At 37.9% G+C, this 24042-nt stretch overlaps 1 protein-coding gene across 1 annotated transcript in view; it reads right to left on the bottom strand.

Annotated features, from left to right (window-relative positions):
- The window catches only part of WDR70 (WD repeat domain 70), a 294218-nt gene that overhangs the window by 162994 nt on the left and 107182 nt on the right, over window positions 1-24042 (bottom strand). The window contains exon 9 of the mRNA XM_032851351.1: window positions 14299-14375. Coding sequence (XP_032707242.1) covers window positions 14299-14375 — 77 coding nt within the window. The remainder of the gene's footprint in view (window positions 1-14298; window positions 14376-24042) is intronic.

Below are 24042 nucleotides of genomic sequence, written 5' to 3'. Positions count from 1 at the left end.
AAAAAGAAAGAAGACATTAACACTTAAATGTTATAGGTTTGTCTGTCAACTCTATAATTTTAGACTATTTTATATTCAATAGACATTTATTTTAAAAAGGCTAATTTTATTTGTGCTTGTAAAAATATATATATATGTATATATATGTATATATATTTTTTACAAGCATAAATATATATATATATATATATATATATATATAAACCATCTTACTTATTTGGCAGGATGCAGAGTATAAAACTCCTCCCAGAACCAGAAGAAGCAAAAAAAGTCTCACAGCAGCCAAAGATGGCAAAAATTAACATGCTAACAACAATAACAAAACAGAAACAAAAAAAGTCATACACTCTACTAATTGCTTATTCCCTCTTCTCCTGCACAAATTATAAAAAAATTTTATAATTTGGGGCCGCCTTCCTCCAGCCCCAGCCCACAGCTTACTGGAAACAAAAAACTGAGAGAAACTGAGGCATGGGTAGAGGCTGCAAGCCCACACCAACAACAATAAGAAGCAACAATTAACAGAAAGGGAAAACCAAAAAATGAAAGTAATAGTCAAAAACTCTAAAAGCTGTAGATAGAACTACATATGCCAAGACTCTGTGAGGCATTTTATACCACAATGCAATAATTTATACATTATAAAGATGTTCAATTATATCATCTGCAAAGAGTCAGTGTTTGACTTCCTCTTTGCCCAAATAGAAGGCAACGAACTATAATTCTCATGACCCTTTATACTTCATCTTGTATTCCACTTACAGAGACAAAAAGGTGCAGGGGGAATAGATGTGTAAGCCTGATGACAATCCCGACTCCATCTTTGGCCCAATTTGTCCCAGGATGGAAGTTAATGTGTGCCCTGGCAGGAATGCAGGGAGCTTTTTCTGATCTTCCCTAAAGTTGTTTAGATAACTAGTAGAGATAACATAGTTTCTTCTCCTCCCTCCCCTCCGGCACACAAATGGCACCACTTTAGATAACTGCCCTTTGACCTCATCACAACACAATAAAATCTATGGATTAAGGTCCAGGCTTTGCAGAGAATAGCTGCATAGCAACTGGATTGCCATCCGTCTGATCCCCCCGCCCCGCCCCTGTCAGTAAGTGACCCTAAATAAATCTCCGTGTAAATGATATGAAGTGGCTTGCTTTTTTTTTTTTTCAGTCTCAAAGTGCCTTCTCAGTGTGGAGGACACTTTATTGCCTTTACCTTCTTATCCAAATAAACCAGTATTAAGGAGATCCTCCCAACTTGTATTTTGAAAAGCTTCAAAGCTACAAGCAAGTTAAAAGAGCAGTACAACAGAGACGATATATCCTTTCCGATGGACACCATATACATAACATTTCGTCACATCTGTATTCTAAATCTCTCATTTTCCATATATACGTATACCCACATATATATATGTATATATATACATACCACACACAAGCCATACTTTACTTTAATTACACCATTTTTTTTAAAGACTTTATTTATTTATTTGACAGAGAAAGATCACAAGTAGGCAGAGAGGCAGGCAGGGGGCGGGGGGTGGGGTGGGGGGTGGGGAGCAGGCTCCCCGCTGAGCAAAGAGCCCTATGCGGGACTCGATCCCACATGACCTGAGCCAAAGGCAGAGGCTTAACCCACTGAGCCACCCAGGCACCCCTTGTTACACCATATCACATGATACTTCACACCTAAATTCACCAGCTGGTATCTTCCAGGAACAAAGACATTCTTCTATATAACCTGATTCTACATAACACCATTCAGTAATATCATCTGTATCAGTTAACAACTGATGCCCAACAAAACATTTCCAAAATTTAAAGGTTTAAAAGATAGGCATGTTACTGCTTATGAGTTCCTTAGTCAGGTAGGTGGCTTTGTCCTAGCAAGTTAACTTATGTGTCTGTGGTCAGTTTTGCTAATCTACATTAAGATCCCTCACATGTTTGGGAGTTGGCTGACGATAAGCTAGGATGGCCTCAACTGGGAAAACTGAATTCTCCGCCACCGGGTCTTCTACTCTCTAGTAGATTAGCCAGAGCCTGATCAGATAGCAATGCCACAGTTCCAAGAAAGTGAAGCACATAAGTAGGAGCTTAACGGGGTGCCTGGATGGCTCAGTGGGTTAAGCCGATGCTTTCGGCTCAGGTCATGATCCCAGGGTCATGGGATCGAGTCCCGCATCAGGCTCCTTGCTCGAAAGGGAACCTGCTTCTCTTGCTGCCTCTGCCTGCCTCTCTGCGTGCTTGTGTGTACTCGCTTGCTCTCTATCTCTCTCTCTCTCTGGCAAATAAATAAAATCTTTTTTTTTTTTAAGAAGGAGCTTAAGAAGCTTATGCTCATAAATGGCACACCATCATTTCTGCCACGTTCTGTTGGCCAGCCCATATTTATGAGGTGCAGAAACGGCCTCCATCTCTTAGTGAGAGTAGCTGTAAAGTCACATTGCCAAGAGCATGGGTACAGGAAAGATGAAGAACTGTGACCATTTTTGCAATCTGTCGTATCACCTAATATCCAAATTTCCCAAATTATCTCCCAAATTGTTTCTTTATTGTTTTTGGGGGTTTTTGGTGGTTCCTTCCTACTCTCTCTCCCTCTCCTCCCATTCCTTTCCTCCATTAGAAGAAATAAGGAGATCAAATCGGGGGCTCCTGGGTGGCTCAGTCAGTGCAGTGTCTGCCTTCAGCTCATGTCAGGACCCCAGCATCCTGGGACTGGTCTCCCTGCTCAGCGAGGAGTCTGCTTCTCTGGCTCCTGCTCCCTCTCCCTCTGTGTGCTTGCGCTCTCACAAATTATAGGTTTCTATGCTTGCCATGAATCCTTTAATTTTTTTTTTTTAAGATTTACTTATTTGAGAGAGAGAGAGCAGAGGAAAGGGGCAGAGGGACAGGAAGAGAGAGAATCCCAAACAGATTACATGATGAGCATGGAGCCCTACACAAGACTCAATCCCACGACCCCAAGACCATGACCTGAGCCAAAATCAAGAGTCAGACACTCAACTGACTGAGCCACCCAGGTGCCCCACCATAAATCCTTTAATTTAGAGCAGCACCCTACCTTTATTTCTTTCGTGATATTCCCATTTCATAATATTCAGTTGCTCTTAAGAAAACTAAAAGGACTAGATTTTAATGTCTCTAAATACTCACTTCATATTGTATAAAATAAACCCTAAATATGAAATCATGTTTTTTGCTTAAAGATAAAAATCACCTAATCATAGGTCACTATATATTCTGCATGTTCTATACGGTACTATACTTGTGGGCCCAAATTAAGATTTTCCTATGTTCTTCTCCAAGTCCATCTCCTCTCTCATCAGTTCCCTACTTTTCCACAAAAAGAATTTATGCCAATACAGTAACCCCTCCCTTTTCCAGTTTCACTCTCCATGGTTTCAGTTACTCATGGTCAACCTGGTCTGAAAGCAAACGACTGTCCCCCTAACATATCATCAGAAGGTCAATGGTAGCCTATGTCATTCACCTCACATCGTATCACTTAGGCATTTTATCATTTTACATCATCCCAAGAAGAAGGGTGAGTACAGTATGTATTTTGAGAGAGACACCACATTCACATAACTTCTATTACACTACAACTGTTCTATTTTATTATTCATTACTGTTGTTAACCTCCTACTCCGCCTCATTTATAAATTAAACTTCATCATAGGTAGTATGTACAGGAAAAAACATAGTACATATTGGGTTCGGTACTATCCATGTTTTCAGGCATCCACTGTGGGTCTTGGGATATATTCCCCATGGATAAGGGGGGACTACTGTACAGATACTCAAAACCCCAGTATAAAGCTTTCCCTGATTCTTCCAAGCAATTAGTGTTCGCAGTTCTTCCTCTATGCTCCCTGTACCTACCTGAGGCATTGCTGGTGAACACTTTTAATATGACACAAGCAGCCTGACTTTCCCCAGACCACTGCACCCTGGAGTAAAAATTGGTCTTATTCCAATTTTATTTTATTTTATTTTAAGCCCCTAGTTGTTAATTCTGCCAGCTATTGCAGAACTCCAACCCTCAAAGACTCATTTGGTACTTGGAAGCCATTTCTCACGAGTGTTCACAAATGGGTCTTGTGGCTATTTTGTGACATCCACCAGTTCCGCCTCTTTAACTCTGGCCTAAAACCCACTTACTCTGCACCCATCTTTTCTTTCTTTCTTTTTTTTTTTTAAATTAGCATGGGCCCTACCACTGTCTACCTATTCTTCCTTATGTCCTCCCTCCCGACTACGGTGTGGAAGGAGACATTATGTTACAAAGTTTTGTCATCTCCCCAGCGTTATTCTGATCTAACACTGTCTATTTTTTCTGCAGCAACTCACTGTGAAATGTTTGTCTGTACGTGAATTATTTTCCTGCTCTTTCCTCATCATTAACCACATGCAGAGGCAGAAGTAGTCACAACAGATATGAACAAACTCCTCTGAGACAGAAATTCCTGAGTAAGCAACAGAAAACCCTCCAGACACAAATTGGAAGCATCTGATTCACTGAGCAGTACCTGTGGGCAGACCTGGGCTGAGCTGGAACTTGCTCTGGACAAATTCTGCACCGAGAACTCAGATTCCTCTAGCATAGCATCACTCGGACTCTGACTCTGGGCACCACATAGTATAAAGTGGCTCCGGATCAGATGCTATAAATTCACAAGTAGAACTGACTTCCCCTGAATAAGTAAGCATTTTTATCTTCATTATCATCTGGTTTAAATTAACATTTACTTCCAAGCATAACGTAGCAAGCTCTGCCTTGTTATCTATGTTTCGTTCTGGTAAACTTGGGAAGACCAAAAAGATTTCCCTATTACCTTGTTCCTCTTCATTGCATTCCTAAATTTACCTGATCCCAGGTTTGTGTTTCATACTGAAACTCATAAAATCGAAAGGTTAGTACCCCTGGGGAAAAAAAAAATATATATATATGTTTATAAAAAATAAAATTATAAAAAAAAAAATCGAAAGGTTACGGCACTAGCATCTCCAACTCACACTCAGAGGAAACATCATAGTTTAACTGAGCATACACGAGGCCAGAACAAAACAGGGAGAGCCACCTTTGCCTCCAGTGGAATAGTTTCTCACAAATGCTATCTGGTCATTCGCTCCTACTGTATCTGAACTTACTCATAGTATGTGTGACTTACGTGAATGACTGGTACTGACCTGGCCAGGATTCCCTCTCTACTCCTACACTGCTGACAGCCATAGCCTGACAAACACGTGTATGTGTTAGCACTAAACACATAATACTATGGTAACACAGGAGGTCTTGAGATGAATTACTTTCATCCAGAAGCTCTCTACACCACAGCAATATTATCCAAAATACCTATATCCAGTTACCCAAAATGAGGGGAAAGAGGGAGATAGGAGTATTACTATTATGAGCTTGATGAAGTCTGATGAAATTACCCTAATTTAAATCCTACACAACTTCTAATAAAATCTCCAAGAGAATGAAGAGTTTATAAGACATATAGTTGATATTTACCTCTCTGTCATGCTTACCAACAAAGAGTATGAGATAAAGCAATAAAAGGCAGAGTGGTCCTCTGAGCTATGAGACGCACAAAAAATATAGGAAGATTCTGCCCAAAGACATTAACTGAACTAATTACTAAACCATGGGACTATTTCTTAATCCAGGACGAACTTCCCAGTATTTTAAACCTAAGAATTCTGATGATGCCTCATAAGATGTTAGTTGTTCCTAATAGTTCACGTAGTTTTCCAGTGTGATGGAAAGCAGCCAATATACCATGGTTATGCTTTTCTTTTTCCTAAAACCTATTTAAAATATCTTATATATAGTGTTATAAGGTAAAATACTGGTTTGAGAATTATACTGAAGTATAATTAAAAGTATCATCAATTTTACTTTGTTTATCCTGTTAACCCAGAGTTTGGCCAATAATAAAATCTTTTTACTCTATTATCTTAGAGTAAAAAAACAAAATACAAACTACAAAAACATGACTCTTGATCCTAATTATCTATTTTAAACAATGGAAACTTTTGATCCATCACCTAAGATAAAAACAGAGAGGGAGACAAACCATAAGAGACTCTTAACTACAGGGAACAACTGAGGGTTGCTGGAGCGGAGGTGGTGAGGGGTTAAGGAAATTGGGGGATGGGCATTAAGGAGGGCACTTGAGTGTTATATGAGCACTGGGTGTTATATACAACTGACGAATCACTAAATTCTACCCCTAAAATCAGTACACTATATGTAAACTAAATTGAATTTAAATAAAAATTTTTAAAGAAAGACTTACTTTTTTGAAAGCCAACTACAAGGATACCTAGGTGGCTCAGTCAGTTAAGTGTCTACCTTTGGCTGAGGTCATGATTCCAGGGTTCTGGGATTGAGCCCCCCACGTTGGGCTCCCTACTCAGTGGGGTGTCTGCTTCTCCCTCTCCCTTTGCCTCTCCCCACCAGTTTATGCTCTCTCTTCCTCACTCTCTAATAAATAAATAAAATCATTTTAAAAATCAAAATAAAAAGCCAACTATAATACCAATATCATATCCCCCAAATTAATAATTCTTTAATATTATTAAGTAGCCAATCATTAAATAAATCAATTCTTATATTTCTCTGAAAAAATAAAGATGATATATACAATACCCCTGTTCACTAGACAGTCATTGTTTGTAAATACTTATATTTCAACTAAAGGCACAATCTTAGTTTTATAGAAGAAGACTTCTAAGTACATTTTATTCAAACTGATCTATATCATGTTGTATTTGTGGGCCTCTAGATCGCATTTTCTCTTTTAACTCTCTTCCCACCTCCTATGTTCATATGTCCAGGTCCACATACTTTTGCTTTAATGGAGAACTCAGTCCAGGCACTTTATTAGTACACTTAACATAATATCACAGATATTTTCCTGAAATTTTTTATCAAAGCATTTTCTTCTGAACTGTTCCTGCTTACTTCTAATATTTCTCCTAAACTTATTAAATTTTTTTTTCAGAAAAATCTGAGAAATGTTGTTAAAAATAAATTATGTCTTATAAAATAACTTCTATATTAGAACTCTTGAGTATGGATAGTAATTCAACTTGTTGGATGACCTTAGTATTATGAGATTTTTTTGTTTACAGCCACGTTCATGAACTTGGACATGGATACCAAGTAATAAAAAAAGAGGGAAAACTGCCTTATTTTAGGAAACCAGTATAATCTTTGTTCCAAAAACCTAATAAACAATACAACAACAAAAAGTCCCCCATTTATTTGTCAATATAAAATTAAAATCCTAAATAAAATACAAATTTTATAAATAGAGCAATATATTTTTTAAAAATACAAAGCAATCAGGGCACCTGGGTGGCTCATTCAGTTAGGCATCTGACTCTTGATTTTGGCTCAGGTCATAATCTCAGGGTTGTGAGATCAAGCCACACATGGGGCTCTGGGCTCGGTATGGAACCCACTTGAGATTCTCTCTCTCTCCTTTTCTGCCTATCCCTCCCCACTTCTCTCTCTTTCCAGCCCCCCCCCAAAATACAAAATGATCAGGTAGGATTTACTATAAAAAAACAAGAATGGTTTAACATTCTGATAAATATTCATGTAATTCTCTGTATGAATGGGTCAGAGAGATAAAAAGCAAGATTACATCAAATATTCAACAAAAGCACTAAATTTCAACATCTATGATAGACATAGAATGAAATTTCTTTATTTAACAAAGATACATACCAAATCCATCGTACTTAAAAAAAAAAAACATATTAAAATAAAAGGTATTTAACCCAGTACACTATTTTCCTTTAGTTTTTGCTTAGGAATGGGGTGAGGAGTAGAGACCAACGCCAACTCCCAGCTGGTAAGAGAGACAGAGGAAATACCGTTAGGCCTAAATATGGTCTGCCTCTGGCTATGTGAGGCCACTTGTCCAGCACAGCCAGAGTGGTTCTAGATCTCAAAAATCAAGTAGGGTTGCCTCAAGGGGTGTGAGGGGAGGGGACAGGTAAAAGAGGGTAAAGACCACCTGTACTAGCAAAGGACCTCTCATCATCTTCATGACAGTCAGAAACATAGCAGCATCATCCCTGGGGTGCGCAACTGGAGACTCCAAGAAAGGAATTTGTCCTTCCAGTGGTGGAGAATACTGCAAGTGTTCTCAATGAGGTGAATTCTTGTGCACTCCCTTTACATAAAAGGGGCTTCTATCCCGTGAATCTATCTGTAAATCTATTACTGTAACCTTTGTGACAACCACTCACAAAATGTCTGACTCTGGTTTCACATCCTGGCTCAACCACTTAGAATCATGTGTCCCTAGGAAAATCATAACCAGTTTGTTCATTTGAAACCTGTAATAACACTACTTTCTCCTCTGTGAGGAAAACATTAGACAAAGTGTTTAGCATGTATAAATTGTATTGCATGATGCTGGCACAGTGAGTGTTAGCTATTATTAGCTATTACCATAATGTTATCTTGCTAGAGAATTTTTTTTTTATAATTTCTAAAGTTTTAATCCCAGTATAGTTAACATACAGTGTTATGTTAATTTCAGGTGTAACACAGTGATTCAACAATTCCATACATCTCCTGGCGCTCACCATGACAGATGCACTCCTTAATCCCGATCATCTATTCCACCCTTCCCCCCACCCACCTCCCCTCTGGTGATCATCACTAAAAGTCTGTTTCTGGGTTTCTCTCTCTCTGTTTTTTTTTTTCCCTTGGCTCATTTGTTTTGTTTCTTAAAATCCACATGAGTGAAATCACATGGTATTTGTCTTCTTCACTTAGCATTATTCTGTCTAGCTCCATCCATGTCACTGCAAATGGCAAAATCTCATTCTTTTTATAGCTGAGTAATATTCCACTGTATGTATATACCACCTCTTCTTTATCCATTCACCTATCAATGGACACCTGGACTGCTTCCATAATTTGGCTATTATAAATACAATGTTGCTATAAACATAGGGGTACATGTACTCCTTTGAATTAGTGTTTTTGTGTTTTGGGGATAAATACTCAGTAGTACAATTACTGGACTGGACAGTTCTATTTTTAACTTTTTGAGGAAACTCCTACTAGTGTTTTGCACAGTGGCTGCTCCAGTTTGCATTCCTATCAACAGTGTAGAAGGGTTCCTTTTCCTCCATATCTGCCCCAACACTTGTTTCTTGTGTTGTTGATTTTAGTCATTATGACAGGTGTAAAAGGGTATTTCAGTGTAATTTTTCTTTTCTTTTTTTTTTTTAAGATTTTACTTATTTATTCAGAGAAAGAGAGTGTGTGTGCGCACATGTGAGCAGGGGGGCAGGGGCAGAGGGAGAGAGAAAATCTCGAGCCGACTCCACTCTCAGCACAGAGCCCAACTGGCAGAGCTGCATTTCATGACCTGAGCCAAAACTAAGAGTCGGATGTTCAACCAACTGAGCCACCCAGGTGCCCCAGAGTGTGGTTTTGATTTGCATTTCTCTGATGATAAGTGATGTTGAATATCTTTTTATGTGTCTGTTGGCCATCTGGAGGTCTGTTCATGTCTTCTGCCTATTTTTTAACTGGATTATTCATTTTTTAGGTGTTAAGTTGTATAAGTTCTTTATATATTTTAGATACTAACCTTTTATTGGATAATTCATTTGCAAATATCTTCTCCCATTTAGTAGGTTGCCTTTAGTTTTGTTGATTGTTTCCAAAGCTGTGCAGAAGCTTTGTATTTTCATGTAGTTCCAATAGTTTGTTTTTGCTTTTATATCCCTTGCCTCAGGAGACACACCTAGAAAAATATTGCTAGGGCCAATGCCAAAGACATTTCTGCCTGTGCTCTCTTCTAGGATTTTTACGGTTTTGGGTCTCACATTTAAGTCTTCAACCCACTTTGAATTTATTTTTATGTATGGTGTAAGAAAGTGGTCCAGTTTCATTCTTTTGCAGGTAGCTGTCCAATTTTCCCAATGCCATTTGTTAAAGAGACTGTCTTTTTCCCATTGGATACTCCTTCCTGCTTTGTCAAAGATCAACTGACCATATAATCGTGGGTTTATTCCTGGGTTTTCTACTCTGTTCCATTGATCTTTGTGTCTATTTTTGTGCCAGTGCCATATTGTTTTGAGGACTATAACTTTATAAATTAAAGTCAGAATTGTAATGCCTCCAGCTTTGATTTTCATTTTCAAGACTGCTTTGGCTCATGGGGTCTTTCTGTGGTTCTATATAAATTTTAGAGTTATTTGTTACAGTTCTGTGAAAAATGCTGTTAGTATTTTGATAGAGATTGCATTAAATGTATAGACTGTTCCAGGTAGTCTCAACATTTTATTAATATTTGTTTTTCCAACCCATGAGCATGGAATGTTTTTCCATTTGTTTGTGTCATCTTCAGTTTCTTTCAATGATGTTTTATAGTTTTAAAGAATATAAGGCAGGACACCTGCCTGGCTCAGTTGGTGGAGCATGTAACTCTTGATCACAGGCTTGTGAGTTCAAGTCCTATACTGGGTAAAGAGATTACTTAAAAATAAAATCGTTAAGAAAAAGAAAGACTCTGGGGCTTTCACCTTTTTGGTTAACTTTATTCCTAGGTATTTTATTTTTTTGGTGTAATTGCAAATAGGCTGCCTTCTTAATTTCTCGTTCTGTTGCTACATTATTAATGTATAGAAATGCAACAGATTTCTACACATTGATTTTGTATCCTGTGACCTTACTAAATTCATTTATCAGTTCTGGCGGATTTTTTTTGGTGGAGTCTTTAGGGTTTTCTATACACAGTATTATGTCATCTGCAAATAGTGAAAGCTTTACTTCTTCTTTACCTTTTATTTCTTCTTGTTTGTTTGACTGCTATGGCTAGGACTTCCAGTACTATGTTGAATAAAAGTGATGAGAGTGGACATCCTTGTCTTGTTCCTGACTTTACAGGGAAAGTTCTCAGTTTCTCCCCATTGATTATGATATTCATTCGTGGCCTTTATTATGCCAAGGTCATTGGAAAATTTTAATACCCTGTAAAGTAAGCATTCCTATAGTTCTGATTTTCAATAATATTACAGGGCAGACTTAGGAACCTTTATTGGCTGGCCTTATAATTACATTAAAATCTTAACCCTTTATACCATAGACTACAATACCTTATATGTTCTAGTTTCTGCCTTCCTCTCCAAATTCACTTCCTGACAACCCTACCTTTTCTATCAACCTACCAAATGTCAACAAAACCAGACTTTGTGCCTCTCCAATATGCTCTAATACATTTCCTTCTTAAGGTCTTGAATTATGCTGCCATTTTGGCCTGGAAGGCTCTCTCTGCTAGGACTACCTCCTGTGCATGGTGTAATTCTCAACTAAAAGGTCACCTCCTCAGAGGCTTTCTCTGACTACATACAATAGACACTTCTACTATCTCTCTCTCTACCGTTTTGCTTTACTTTATTTTATTCTCAACACTTATTACTACATAAAACTGTATTAATTTATTAGTGCATTTGTATATTGTCTGTCTCTAAGCACTCCCCTCCATGAAATGTAAGCATCATGAAGGCAGAGACTTAGATCATATCCAAGAGTATCCAGCACACAGTGAGCACACTGTATTTGTTGATCAAACTATGTGTCTGGGCTGATGTCCCACAGCTTAGCCCATTACTAATTACTACTACCATCAAAGTCAAAGGCCAAGAGAAGGTCACTCTAACTACAAACCATTTGAATTTATTAATGGTAGATTTTTTGAAAAGGTGGTAAATTGGGGTGCCTGGGTGGCTCAGTCAGTTGAGCATCCAACTCTTCATTTCACCTCAGGTCATAATCTCTGGGTGGTGAAATCAGTGAGATCAAGCCCTGAATCAGGCTCCATACTCAATACAGAGTCTGTCTGAGATTCTCTCTCTCCCACTCCCTCTTCCCTCTACCCCTCCCCCTCTGTAGGCACACACACTATCTCTCTAAAATAAATAAATCTATAAACATACCAACAAACAAAAAAATAAATAAATAAAAGGTGGTAAAGAATATGTATAATTGGGGTCAATGATTAAAGCCCACTGATCTTCATACAGAGGTATGGACAAAAAAAAAACCAATTTGTATAGTATAAAAAGAAACAAGCACGTTTTCAAAAGTACAATATACTAGTATTTCAGTGACTGGGCAGGGAACTAATGATTTGTTCTTTCAAAGAATGGGATAAACTACATTTTATACCCAATAAAATGATGTCATGCATTAGAACTTTATCCAAACTATTGTTTAAGGGATTCACAAAGTTAAACAAGTTTCTTTAAACCCTATACAAACTATTTAAATGTTTACTGTGGATCACTAGCCTGGGAATATAACATTCAAAGTTTCTCAAACCTAACTGACTATGGAATGCCTTTCTTTAAACTATAAATTTACATATCCTGGAAATCAATTTAGGATAAGCTTCTATAGAGATCATAAAGTTATTGTATTAGCAACTCTGAGAGCCTACCACTTAGCTTGATCCTTAGTAGTTTGGAGAACAAAAATTGTTTGTTTGTTTTTTTCCAATTGCTTTCTTCAGCCTAAGTTTTTAACCACAATAGCCTGGCTCCTCTATTCTTTAATACTTGTTTTCTTCCAACACTTCTATCAATTTATTTATTTTCTTATTTTACTACACTGTATAAAAATCTCTAAACCCTCACTGCATAAAGGGTCTAAATAGTTGTGGGGATCTTTGTCTTTTTTTCCTTCTCTTTTTATTTAAATGCAAATAGCTCCAGTACTCCCATATATAATACAATATTTACTTTCAATTTTGGTAATTAAGGGATGCCTGGGTGGCTCAGTCAATTAAGTGTCTGCCTTAGGCTCAGGTCATGATCCCAGGGTCCTGGGATTCAGTCAACAATAGGCTCCTTGCTCAGTGGGGAGCCTGCTGCTCCCTCCGCCTGCCACTCCCCCTGCTTATACTCTCTGAGAAATAAATTTTTAAAAGTTAAAAAGATAAAAATAAAACTGTGGTAATTAATATTTAACAGGTTTTGCTAATTTCTTCTTATTCCTATTTTACTTAGAATTTCTACTGGGAAAGACTACTAAATTTTATCAAATGTCAATATTATCATATAACATATCATGTGATTTGTAACTTTTCCCTTATCTAATAATGAGTTTCACTGAAAACTTATGGATGGCAAAATTTCCTAACTGTAAAACATCCTTGCATTCCTAGAATAAACCTTACTTGGTCATGGGATACTATTGATTTAGATTACCTGGTAAGTTTAATTCCTGAAGAAATCAGATACTTGATTTGCTGAAGTAAGGAATGTCACTTTAAACATACATAATTTAAGTTTTGGAAAGAAAATAAGACAAAGATGAAAAAGAAATTAGAACTGTATAATTCTATTTACCAGAAATTCTAATCAAATTGTATTATCCTGTTCTAGTCATATTCTGTATAGATTCCTAAATTTTAGTTCCCTTTGGATCAAATTAATTTTTAAATTGTGGTATGGAAGTGAAATTATGTCTTTTGTCTGTTATCCTAAAGATCAACTCCAGAAAACATATATACTATCTAAGAATGTGAACAGGAACTTTGAAGGTAAATATGACAAATTATAAATATCAGAAAGTAAAAAGATGAGACAAAACAACCTAAAACAACAATCTTTTTCATCTAAAATACAGTTTCACCTAAATAACACAATCTATATTTTTTAATTTATAAGGTTTTCCATTGTAATTTATAATACTATAAATAGTGCATTCTTATAACTATTCTGTATACTAAAAATTAATCATACAATATAACAATATAGGAAAAAGCTGCTCAAATAGTCCCTGTAATATTCTTGAGTCCTAGGCCAATAGATACAATGCAAAAAGAATCTCAATAATCATTTAAACAATTTTTTTCAGTTATTATTCCTAAAAACCAATCACTTAAACAATAAACCTATATTAGGTATTATACCCAGAAAGATATCAATCTTTACTATAAAAAGTAACGAATTTTTAGTCACAACTTCAAAGTCGTTTGAGTCCATTTAACACCATCAGTCTGATCCACTGAGCTCCCGAATAAACTGTACTAGAATTTATACCAACTCTCTTTTTCATAGTTTCCATATTTATTTAAACAAACCTTATACTATCAGGTAAAAGCAAAGTAAAGTTAAGAACAAGAATATGTAAATATCAGGATTCCAATACTCTATCTCCTATTTCAGTGGCAAGTTTGTTACAATACAAATGTAGAAAATATTGAAAGATACGAATGTATTAGATGAATTATCAACTGTACTCACGCATCATTTGAGCAAGTCATAAATTCTCCCTTTATTTTGGGATGCCATGAACCAGTATGAAGCATTGCTGTATGACCCTTAAAAAATAAAAATATAGAAAAAAAGATACTTTAAAAAGATTCTTAAAAATAAATAAAATGACCAGAAACTGATATATCATACTTAAAAGTAACTGTTTACTCCTCCCAAGAGCACACTATTTTAATTACAAATGTAGTATACTCTCCCAATTTTATTTCAAAATATGCTTTCTTTATTTCACTTTGTTTAATTCACTGTATAATTTCCCTGCCCAGAAATTAACATGGCACTTATATAAAACAGGTGCTTAATAAGGAAGGAAATTGATGCCTCTCTTTAGGAAACAAATGGAAAAATCATAGTAAGAGACAGAGAGGCCCTTCTTTAAAGACTTTTCTCAATGGAAAATAAGAATACAAAGTATTTACAAATAATTAAGGCAAAAGCAAGAGGTTGAGGGGAAAAATCCATACTTCTTAAAAATGTGTCAACAATCTTGATTCTACATCTAAGTATGTGAGAAAAGGAGAAATACCTTTAAAATGATTCAAGAAGATTAGCCCTACTAACTATAGAGCATAATATAAAAATACTGTAATTAAAACAATGTAATGTTGGTATACAAACTGACATACACACCAAATCAACCAAAGAGTACATATCAAACATGAATATACACACACACTTCCCTTCCAGGTGCAAAGTTGGCTGGAGTGATCTCATACAGTATGTTCAGATGAGGCAGGAAAGAGCCTAATACATAATAATGGCAAAATCTCTTATTCTGTAAGGGTCCAAAATAATAGATGAAGACCATCTATAGTCTGAATTGCCCACAAAACCTCAAACAGGATCTGGCCAACTCCTGACAATCTGCTTATGCTGACAGGGTACAAACACGGACCAGAGATGTGCAGTAGGGAAGCATGAACCGAAGTAATGGGACTAGATGAGCGGTTTGAGATTCCATTTTCTTTCCTGAGCTTAAAATTGCATATTTAACTATCAACTTGCCACTTGCATTTACATAGGCATTTCCTACATAGTAGTAGGCCAACAGGGAAATCTTGATTCTTCACGTCCACTTCATTCACAATTGATTTCTTCCATAGTTGTTCAAACTACAAACTTGGAGATCATCCTTAAATACTCCAACAACCATAAATCCAAAACCCTCTCTCCACCTAAATTCAATTCCCTCACTAGTCTTGTCAGTTCAACCCAAAATACATCTTAAATCTAACCACTTTTCTGCTTATTCACCTCACCATCCTTACAGGAGCCAACATTACCTCATGCCTCTATTCAGTTACTATACACTGTAACAGGCCTGCCATTTGTCTCTCCACTTTTATTCTTGCCTCATGTGCTCCACCTAGCAATCAATACAGTCTTTTAAAAATATCCTTGGGTGGCACAGTCGGTCAACTATCCAACTCTGGGTTTCGGGTCAGGTCATGATCTTGGGGTCGTGGGATCAAGCCCCACACTGCACTCCACACTCAGCAGAGTCTGCTTAGGATTCTCTCTCCCTCTCCACCTGCCCCTGCACATACAGGGCTCTACACTCTAACAACTAAATAAATCCTTAAAAAAAAAAAATAAATAAATAAATAAATAATATATATATATACACACACACATATTTATACACACACACAGAAGTGTATACACACACACACACACACACACATATATACAAAGTGTATATATGCATATATATGTATATATACACTTCTAAAAATGCCAATGCTTATTGTCCTTCACTGGCTCCCCAGCCTCTTCACACAGCCCACAACAGCTCATACGTTGTGGCTCTTGCTTTCTTTACAACTACATTTATTTTATGTTTCCTCTTCCCCAATAGGCACTAATCTGCTGGGCTTCCTTCATCTCCTCTACAACATCCAGCTCTTTCCCCTCATCAAGGCCTCTCACATGCTTTTCCATTTGTGGGAAAGCTCTTTTTTTCCACTTTTACATGACTGACTGGCTTCTCATTCCTTCAATCTCAGTTTATATAGTACTTATTCAAATAATACGACCTGGTCTATATCTAAGTATATATGGCTCATTCTGTTGTTCTCCACTCAAATATCTGTCCATTCCCTTAACTATAGTTACAATTTTAAATTCTATACTTATTAACTTATTAGACTTCTGAAACTATTGATATTCTGCATATTCAAAAACAAATGAATAAGGCTGAGAGGAACCTAAAATTCAACATAAGCAGAAACAAATGAATCCTACTGTATTTCTTTTTTTCTTTTTTTAAAGATTTTATTTATTTGACAGACAGAGATCACAAGTAGGCAGAGAGGCAGGCAGAGAGAGGAGGAAGCAAGCTCAGTGCCGAGCAGAGAGCCGGGTGTGGGGCCCAATCCCCAGGACCCTGGGATCACGACCTGAGCCAAAGGCAGAGGCTTTAACCCACTGAGCCACCCAGGCGCCCCGAATCCTACTGTATTTCAAATGAACAACATTGCACTGAAAGAGTAAACAGAAGATAATAACCCAAGTAACTATACACTCTGTACTGGATTAAATGGTGGCCCCCCACCAAGGACCTACTTGTGTCCTCCTCACTAGAAGCAGTGAATGTGACCTGAAGTCACATTCTTAAGTCTCACTTAAGAATGAGAAGACAGGGACTCCTGGGTGGCTCAGTTGGTTAAGCCGCTGCCTTCGGCTCAGGTCATGATCCCAGCGTCCTGGGATCGAGTCCCACATAGGGCTCCTTGCTCACTGGGAGCCTGCTTCTCCGTCTGCCTCTGCCTGCCACTCTGTCTGCCTGTGCTCACTCTGACAAATAAATAAATAAAATCTTAAAAAAAAAAAAAAAGAGTGAGAAGACATAGCGAAATAAGTCAATCGGAGAAAGACAACTATCATATGATCTCCCTGATATGAGGAAGTGGAGATGCAACGTGGGGGGTTTGGCGGGTAGGAAAAGAATAAATGAAACAAGATGAGATTGGGAGGGAGACAAACCGTAAGAGACCCTTACTGTCACAAAACAAGCTGAGGGTGCCCGGGGGGTAGGGGGGTAGGGAGAGGGTGGTGGGGTTATGGACACTGGGGAGGGTATGTGATATGCTGAGAGCTGTGAAGTGTGTAAACCTGGCAATTCACAGACCTGTACCCCTGGGGCTAATAATACATTATATGTTTATAAAAAAACTAAAAATATTTTTTAAAAAATAGAAAGTTTGGAAAAAAAAAAAAAGAGTGAGAAGACACGAAGAAGAGAAAGCTCTGTGAAGAGAGGCAGAGAGCAAAGAGCCTGGATTATGCAGCCACAAGCCAAGGAATGCCTGGAGGCACCAGAAGCTAGGACAGGCAAGGAAGAATTCCCCTGGAGCCACTGGAGGGAGCATGGCTGTGCTAATATCTTGATTCCAACACTTCAGCCCTCCAAAACTGGGCAAGAATTTGTTGTTTTAAGCTACTAAGTGTGTGGTAATTTATTATGGTAGTCTTAGAAAACTAGTATAAAAAGAACAAAAGCACTAGAAAACTAGTATATAAAGACCAAAAGAGGGGCTCCTGGGCAGCTCAGTGGGTTAAGCCTCTGCTTTCAGCTCAGGTCATGATCTCAGGTCCTGGGATCAAGCCCCGCATGGGCTCTCTGCTCAGCAGGGGTCCTGCTTCCCCATCTTTCTGCCTGTCTCTCTGCTTCCTTGTGATTTCTCTCTGTCAAATAAGGAAATAAAATACTAAAAAAAAAAAAAAAAAAAAAAAAAAGACCAAAAGAACTGGGGGCACCTGGGTGGCTCAATTAAGCGACTGCCTTTGGCTCAGGTCATGATCCCAGGCTCCTGGGATGGAGCCAGGCATCGGGCTCCCTGCTCAGTGGGAAGCCTGCTTCTCCATCTACTACTCCCCCTGCTTGTGTTCCCTCTCCCTCTGTGTCTCTCTCCCAAAAGAACTATAAATAAATACTGAATTCTGGTTAATACATTTGTTTCTCTTTTGCAGTGGTATGCATTAAGAAATCTGAAACTGTTTCATTACAATGAAGAATTAAGCAAATGAAAAAATATTTTTGAGGAAATGGAAGCCAAATTTCTCCACTGGAAAAGGGAATAACAAAAGTGAAAAGAAGAAAAACTAGGATGAACCCTACGGAATTTGACTGAAATCAGGGATATCAATATGAACCCCACAATTTCTAATAGGTAAATATAAATATAGGTGTACATGGGTGTAAGTTATTCTCAAGCTCTGTATACAGAGAATGGTTGGAAGCAAGGACACCCCAGCGACCCCAGCACAGAGATCCTGGATTCTATATTACATTCTCCACTAAAAGGAAATAGGGCTCCTTGAAGAAATGTTTGATTCTTGTTCATACAAGATGAACATGGAACATCTGCTTGTGCCAAAAAATAAGAAAGTACAAAAATGACAAGGATATGTTAAAGAATAAAGGGCAGGTTGAGGGGCTTCTTCTGGGATAATTAGGGCATCAAAATAAACAATGAAAGTAATGGATTATAAATGGCTGACTCAACCAGGAACTCCTGGGTGTATATGAATAAATAAATAAGAGAAAGCTCCTCCTTGAAATAGAATAATAAATATAAAATGAATGATGGAGTTAGAAAAATCACCATGTTGTAATCATCACAGTAATGACTGCTTCACACAAGAATCATCAATGGATGCTAAAACTACTGGAGAAAAGCTTGATAATGGACAGAGAGGGTCCTTCCCTACTCTCAAAATCTCCCTGCAAATTACTTAATAAGTACAAAGAGAAAAATAGCAGGGAAGAGATCTGGTATTACACTACCTTAAACAAGTGATCAAACTAACGTTACCAATACTGGGATGCACTGGTATCATGTACTCCTGATATGAGGATGTAGGAACACAAGAGCGTTTCTGCGACAGACTTTCTAAAAATGCACACCCAAACCCTAATGATGAGGAAAAAAGGCAAAATCAAATCCTGCATCTGTTGCTACATATTTACAGCTTCTACATATTTATAAAATAAATGGCTTATAGTCTTCATATATATCAAAGATTTTTTTTTTTTTTTAAAGGCAGAGGAACTGGGGTGCCTGGGTGGCTCAGTGGGTTAAAGCCTCTGCTTTCGGCTCAGGTTAGGGTCCTGGGATCAAGCCCCGCATCGGGTTCTCTGCTCAGCAGGGAGCCTGCTTCCTCCTCTCTCTCTGCCTGTCTCTCTGCCTACTTGTGGTCTCTCTCTCTGTCAAATAAATAAATAAAATCTTGAAAAAAAAAAAAAAAAAGGCAGAACTGTTCCCAATTAAGAAACAAAAAGGCATGCGCACCTGGGTGGCTCAGTTACGCATCTGCCTTCTCAGGTCATGATCTCAGGGTCCTGGGATCAAGACCCATATCAGGCTCCCTGCTCAGTGGAGAGCCTGCCCTCTCCCTCTCCCTCTGCCCCCCAACCACTCTCGTGCTTGCTCTCTCACTCTCCCCTCTTTAAATAAATAAATATATTTTTTTAAAAAGTATGACTACTAAACTAGTGGGAATATAATTATAAAGGAGATTGTGGGGGTTGGTTGGTTAAGCAGCCCTTCAGCTCAGGTCATGATTCCAGGGTCCTGGGTTCAAGCCCCACATCAGGCTCCCTGCTCAGCAGAGAGCCTGCTTCTCTTTCTCTCCCTCTGCCTGTAGCTCTGCTTTCTTGTGCTCTCTCTCCCTCTCTCTCTCTGTCAAATAAATAAATAAAATATTTTTAAAAAACTATTTATAAAGGAGATTGTTGAGACAAACGTGGACTATGGATTAGATAATAGTATTTTATCAAGGTTAAATTCATGGTTATATAAAAAATATATAATGTTATTAGGAAAACAACACTGAAGAATTTAGGAGTAAAGGAGCAAGATGGCTGCAACTTATTTCAAAGGTTGGGGAATAGTAAAACATGCACACATAATTCATATATATGTGCATATACATATGTGAGTGAGTAGGGGGATATATAAGTAGGGGGAACAGAGTTTGTATTAGTTCCTGAAGGAAGCCAAGAGAAGACAAAGCAATCGGGCAAAATGTTAGCAACTGATGAATCCAGAAAAAGGACATAAGGAAGTTCTATATGGTATTCTTGTAACTTTTCTGTAAAGTTGAAATTATATCAAAATAAACCTTAAAAAAATATTCCGGCTGCTCTGTGAAGAAAATCCTGTTGCAAAGTCAAGACAGGAATTAAGAAGACAGTGATGTGGTCCATGGGAACACTGACAGTGGCTTGGACTAGGGCACAGGAGCTAAGGGTTCAGAGGTAAGAAGTTATGGGATGCATTTTAAAGAGACAGACATCAGGTTTCCCTAATGAACTGGATCTGGGCAACCACAGAGGAAAGCAAAGTTTGTGAACTAAGCAACTGTGTTGTGTAAATGGTGACTATACAAATACCATGTCATTTTCTCTGCCCATGGAGAAACTGAACTCTCTTTTGTACTTAGGATATTCCCCCGCATAATGACTTTTGGAGTAAAAGACAGAGACTACCTCTCACAGAAGAGGGAAAGTCAGGTGCTAATTTTGCCAGCCTCCCTTACAGATTTGACACAGGAATACAATCCAGATCCAGCCATTACATCCCCTGGAGTTGTAACTCATGGACAATGGAATGCTAACTTGCCATGTTAGTCCATTTAGGCCACTATAACAAAAATACCATAAACTGAGTGGCTTATAAGCCATAAACATTTTTGTCTCACACTTCTGGAAGCTGGGAAGTTGAAGATCAAGGTGCCAGCAGATTTAGTGTCTCAACTTCCTAGTTCACAGAGGCTGTCTTTTTGATGTAACCTCACATGGTGAAGGGGTAAGAAAGCTTTCTTGGGCCCTTTGCACAGGGCACTAATCCCATTCATGAGAGCTCCACGTTAATGACCTAATCACCTCCTAGAGGCCCCACCTCCTATTACCATCACCTTAGGAGTTATGATTTCAGAATGTGAATTCTGGAGAATATTCACGCCATAGCAGTCTCCTTAAGGGTAACTGTACCACACCTCCTGCAAGACAAAACTCCCTGCTCTTAAGAGGTCGTGGTACTCTCTGATATCCAATTTTTGGCAATGACCACCACAGTTTTATCAGAAAACTAAGTTTACACATGGTCTGGGGCATTTTTCCTACATTTCACATCAAGTGTGATTCACTGGACTTCCGTATTCTTATTATGCATAAGTCAAGTAGAGTCAGTTTTGCTGCACAAAGCCAAGAACAGGTACTGAAATCCTAGCTCATAATTTTGATCCGAGAACTGGAGTGAATTAAAATATATTTTACAGGAGATTCCAATTTCACTCATGATGGAATACACACATTCTACCCCATCTCTCCATTTAATTATAACAAAAAATTCTGAACAAAATAAAGAAGGTAAGTAAGGGGTGTCTGGGTGGCTCAGTCACTTAAGTGTCTGACTCTTGATCTCAGCTCAAGTCTTGATCTCAGGGTTTTGAGTTCAAGTCCCACACTAGACTTCACACTGGGCGCGGAGCCTACATTTAATGAGAAAGGAGGGGAAGGGAGGGGAGGGCGAAACTACCAGAAGACAATGAATAGTGAATAAAAGCAAGCAAAAAGGATATAGAACCCAGGTCTTAAAGAGCAGTTGGGGGATGGTTTCTGACTTCTATATTTTTTGACTTAGGCTCTGAACACAATGAACAACTGAAAGCAAGAGCAGACAGAAAGTTCCAAAAATTTTCTCTCCCCAAGGCACAGGGTGGCAGATGGGTGGTGAAGGGCCTGTGGGATGAAGTTCTTGTGATCTCATCTACCCTATGCCAGCCATGCACAAGCAACAAAGCTGCAAGTCTCTCCTCAGTGCTGGCACCGGAAATGGAAGTCCTTACAAGTCAAAGAGCTATCGATCTCCTGCTCTTCCTACCAGGCAAGTGCTGGCTCTGGAGTGGCACTTCTCATCTTCCCAACCAGCAGCAGTGGTCCTGTGAGGCCATAAAGCAGGTGAGTGCCAGCAACAAACAGCAGTTGTCTTCTCAGTAACAGAAGTGGCCCTGCAGGGAGGATACTTGCTGGCTCTCCTGACCCCATGCCAGGAAAGAACCAGCAACAAAGAGGCATGGTGCCTACTCCCCTGAACTACAAGCAACATTAACAGCCCTGTGTGTCAGAGCAATTAAGGCACTCTGAGTTTTTAATTTGGCCATAATTAAACAAAGCAGATCACCAAACAACATACACAGAATAGAACCTTCCTGATACTCTATGCTTTACATCTGTGGGTAGAGAAATTTTTAATTTTCCACCCCACTCCAGCTTTGCCTAGAGGCATAAGCTACATTTATGAGAACTGCTACATTGCATAAAAAGGTTTTCTAGCAAGAATATCAGAACAGAAAGCCCCTGCAAGAGAGTAAAGGGAAAATCATAGGGTAAAGGGGTAAGAAAGCTGGAGAAAAAAATACCCTTTATATCTGTATACCTGCACTCACTCCTGAGGTGCGCTATGTGAAACCTACAAGAATCAACCAGAGAAAAGCAATGAGAACTGAAGATGGTGTGGCCCACCAGCCAGGGTCCACACAGGTCCCTGGGTAACACATACATGGGTCAAATCAGAATAGCATACAAATGCTTTGGAAATGAATACTGCAAGGAAAAACAGCTCATAGGAAGTAGATCAGGACTTACAGTCTAAAACTAATCAGGTTGACTCTCAGCTAAAAAAGAAACCACACCTCAGACAAACAAACAAAACAAAACAAAACAAAAACCCAGCATTCTCCAGAAGTTTTGGATAGGACTAAGAATATCTTAACACAATATTCAAAATATCAAAGATACAATCCAAAAATAATCATACAAAGAAACGGGAAAAATTAACCAGCTCCCAAGAAATAAGATAAAAGATGCCAACCACAAAATGATCCAAATGTTCTAATAATCAGAAAAAAAAGACTTAAAATCAGTGTTTATGACCATGATACATAAATGGAAAGCTAACACTTTTGAAACAAATGCAAAATAGAAGTGCTCAGCAAAGAAAAACAAACTATTAAAAAAGAATATCTGGTTATATTGAAAAATATAATAATGGAAATAAAAAATTCACTGGAAGGGCCCAATAGTAGAATGGATATGTCAGAGGAAAGAGTCAATGAACCTGAAGGCAGATCAATAGAAATAATTCAGTCTAAATAGGAAAAAATGAGAAGAATCACAGAGAGCTACGAGACAATTATAAAAAAAAAAATTAGTATTCATGTTATATAAGATTTAGGAGAAGAGAGACAGGTGCAGACAAATATTTGAAGAAATAACAGCTAAAAATTTCCCAAACACGGTGAAGGAGGTAAATTTACAGATCCAAGAACCTCAGAGACCGCCAAACATGGTAAACTAACTAAAACAAAAATAATAAATTAAAAAGTCTTTAAAGCCTATACCTAGACACATATTAAGCCATTAAAAGCCAAAGATTAAAAAAAAATCCTAAAAGCAAATATAAAAAAAGACACATTACATAATGATAACAAATACTTGAATTACTACAGAGTACTCATCAAAAATAAAGCCAGAAGATGGTAGACCAACATTTTTTAAGTGTTGAAAGAAAAATACTGCTACGTTAAATGTACAGTAAATGTACTTTAGGAATGAAGGTAAAATAAATACACTATAAGATGAAAGAAAACTGAGAACTTGTCACCAACAGACTTGTTTTCAAAGAAATGTTACAGAAATTGAAAAAA

The sequence above is a fragment of the Lontra canadensis genome, unplaced genomic scaffold (assembly GCF_010015895.1).
Source record: "Lontra canadensis isolate GAN:19392208 unplaced genomic scaffold, GSC_riverotter_1.0 scaffold5, whole genome shotgun sequence".
NCBI lineage: Eukaryota > Metazoa > Chordata > Mammalia > Carnivora > Mustelidae > Lontra > Lontra canadensis.
This window is presented reverse-complemented; position numbering and strand designations above follow the sequence as displayed.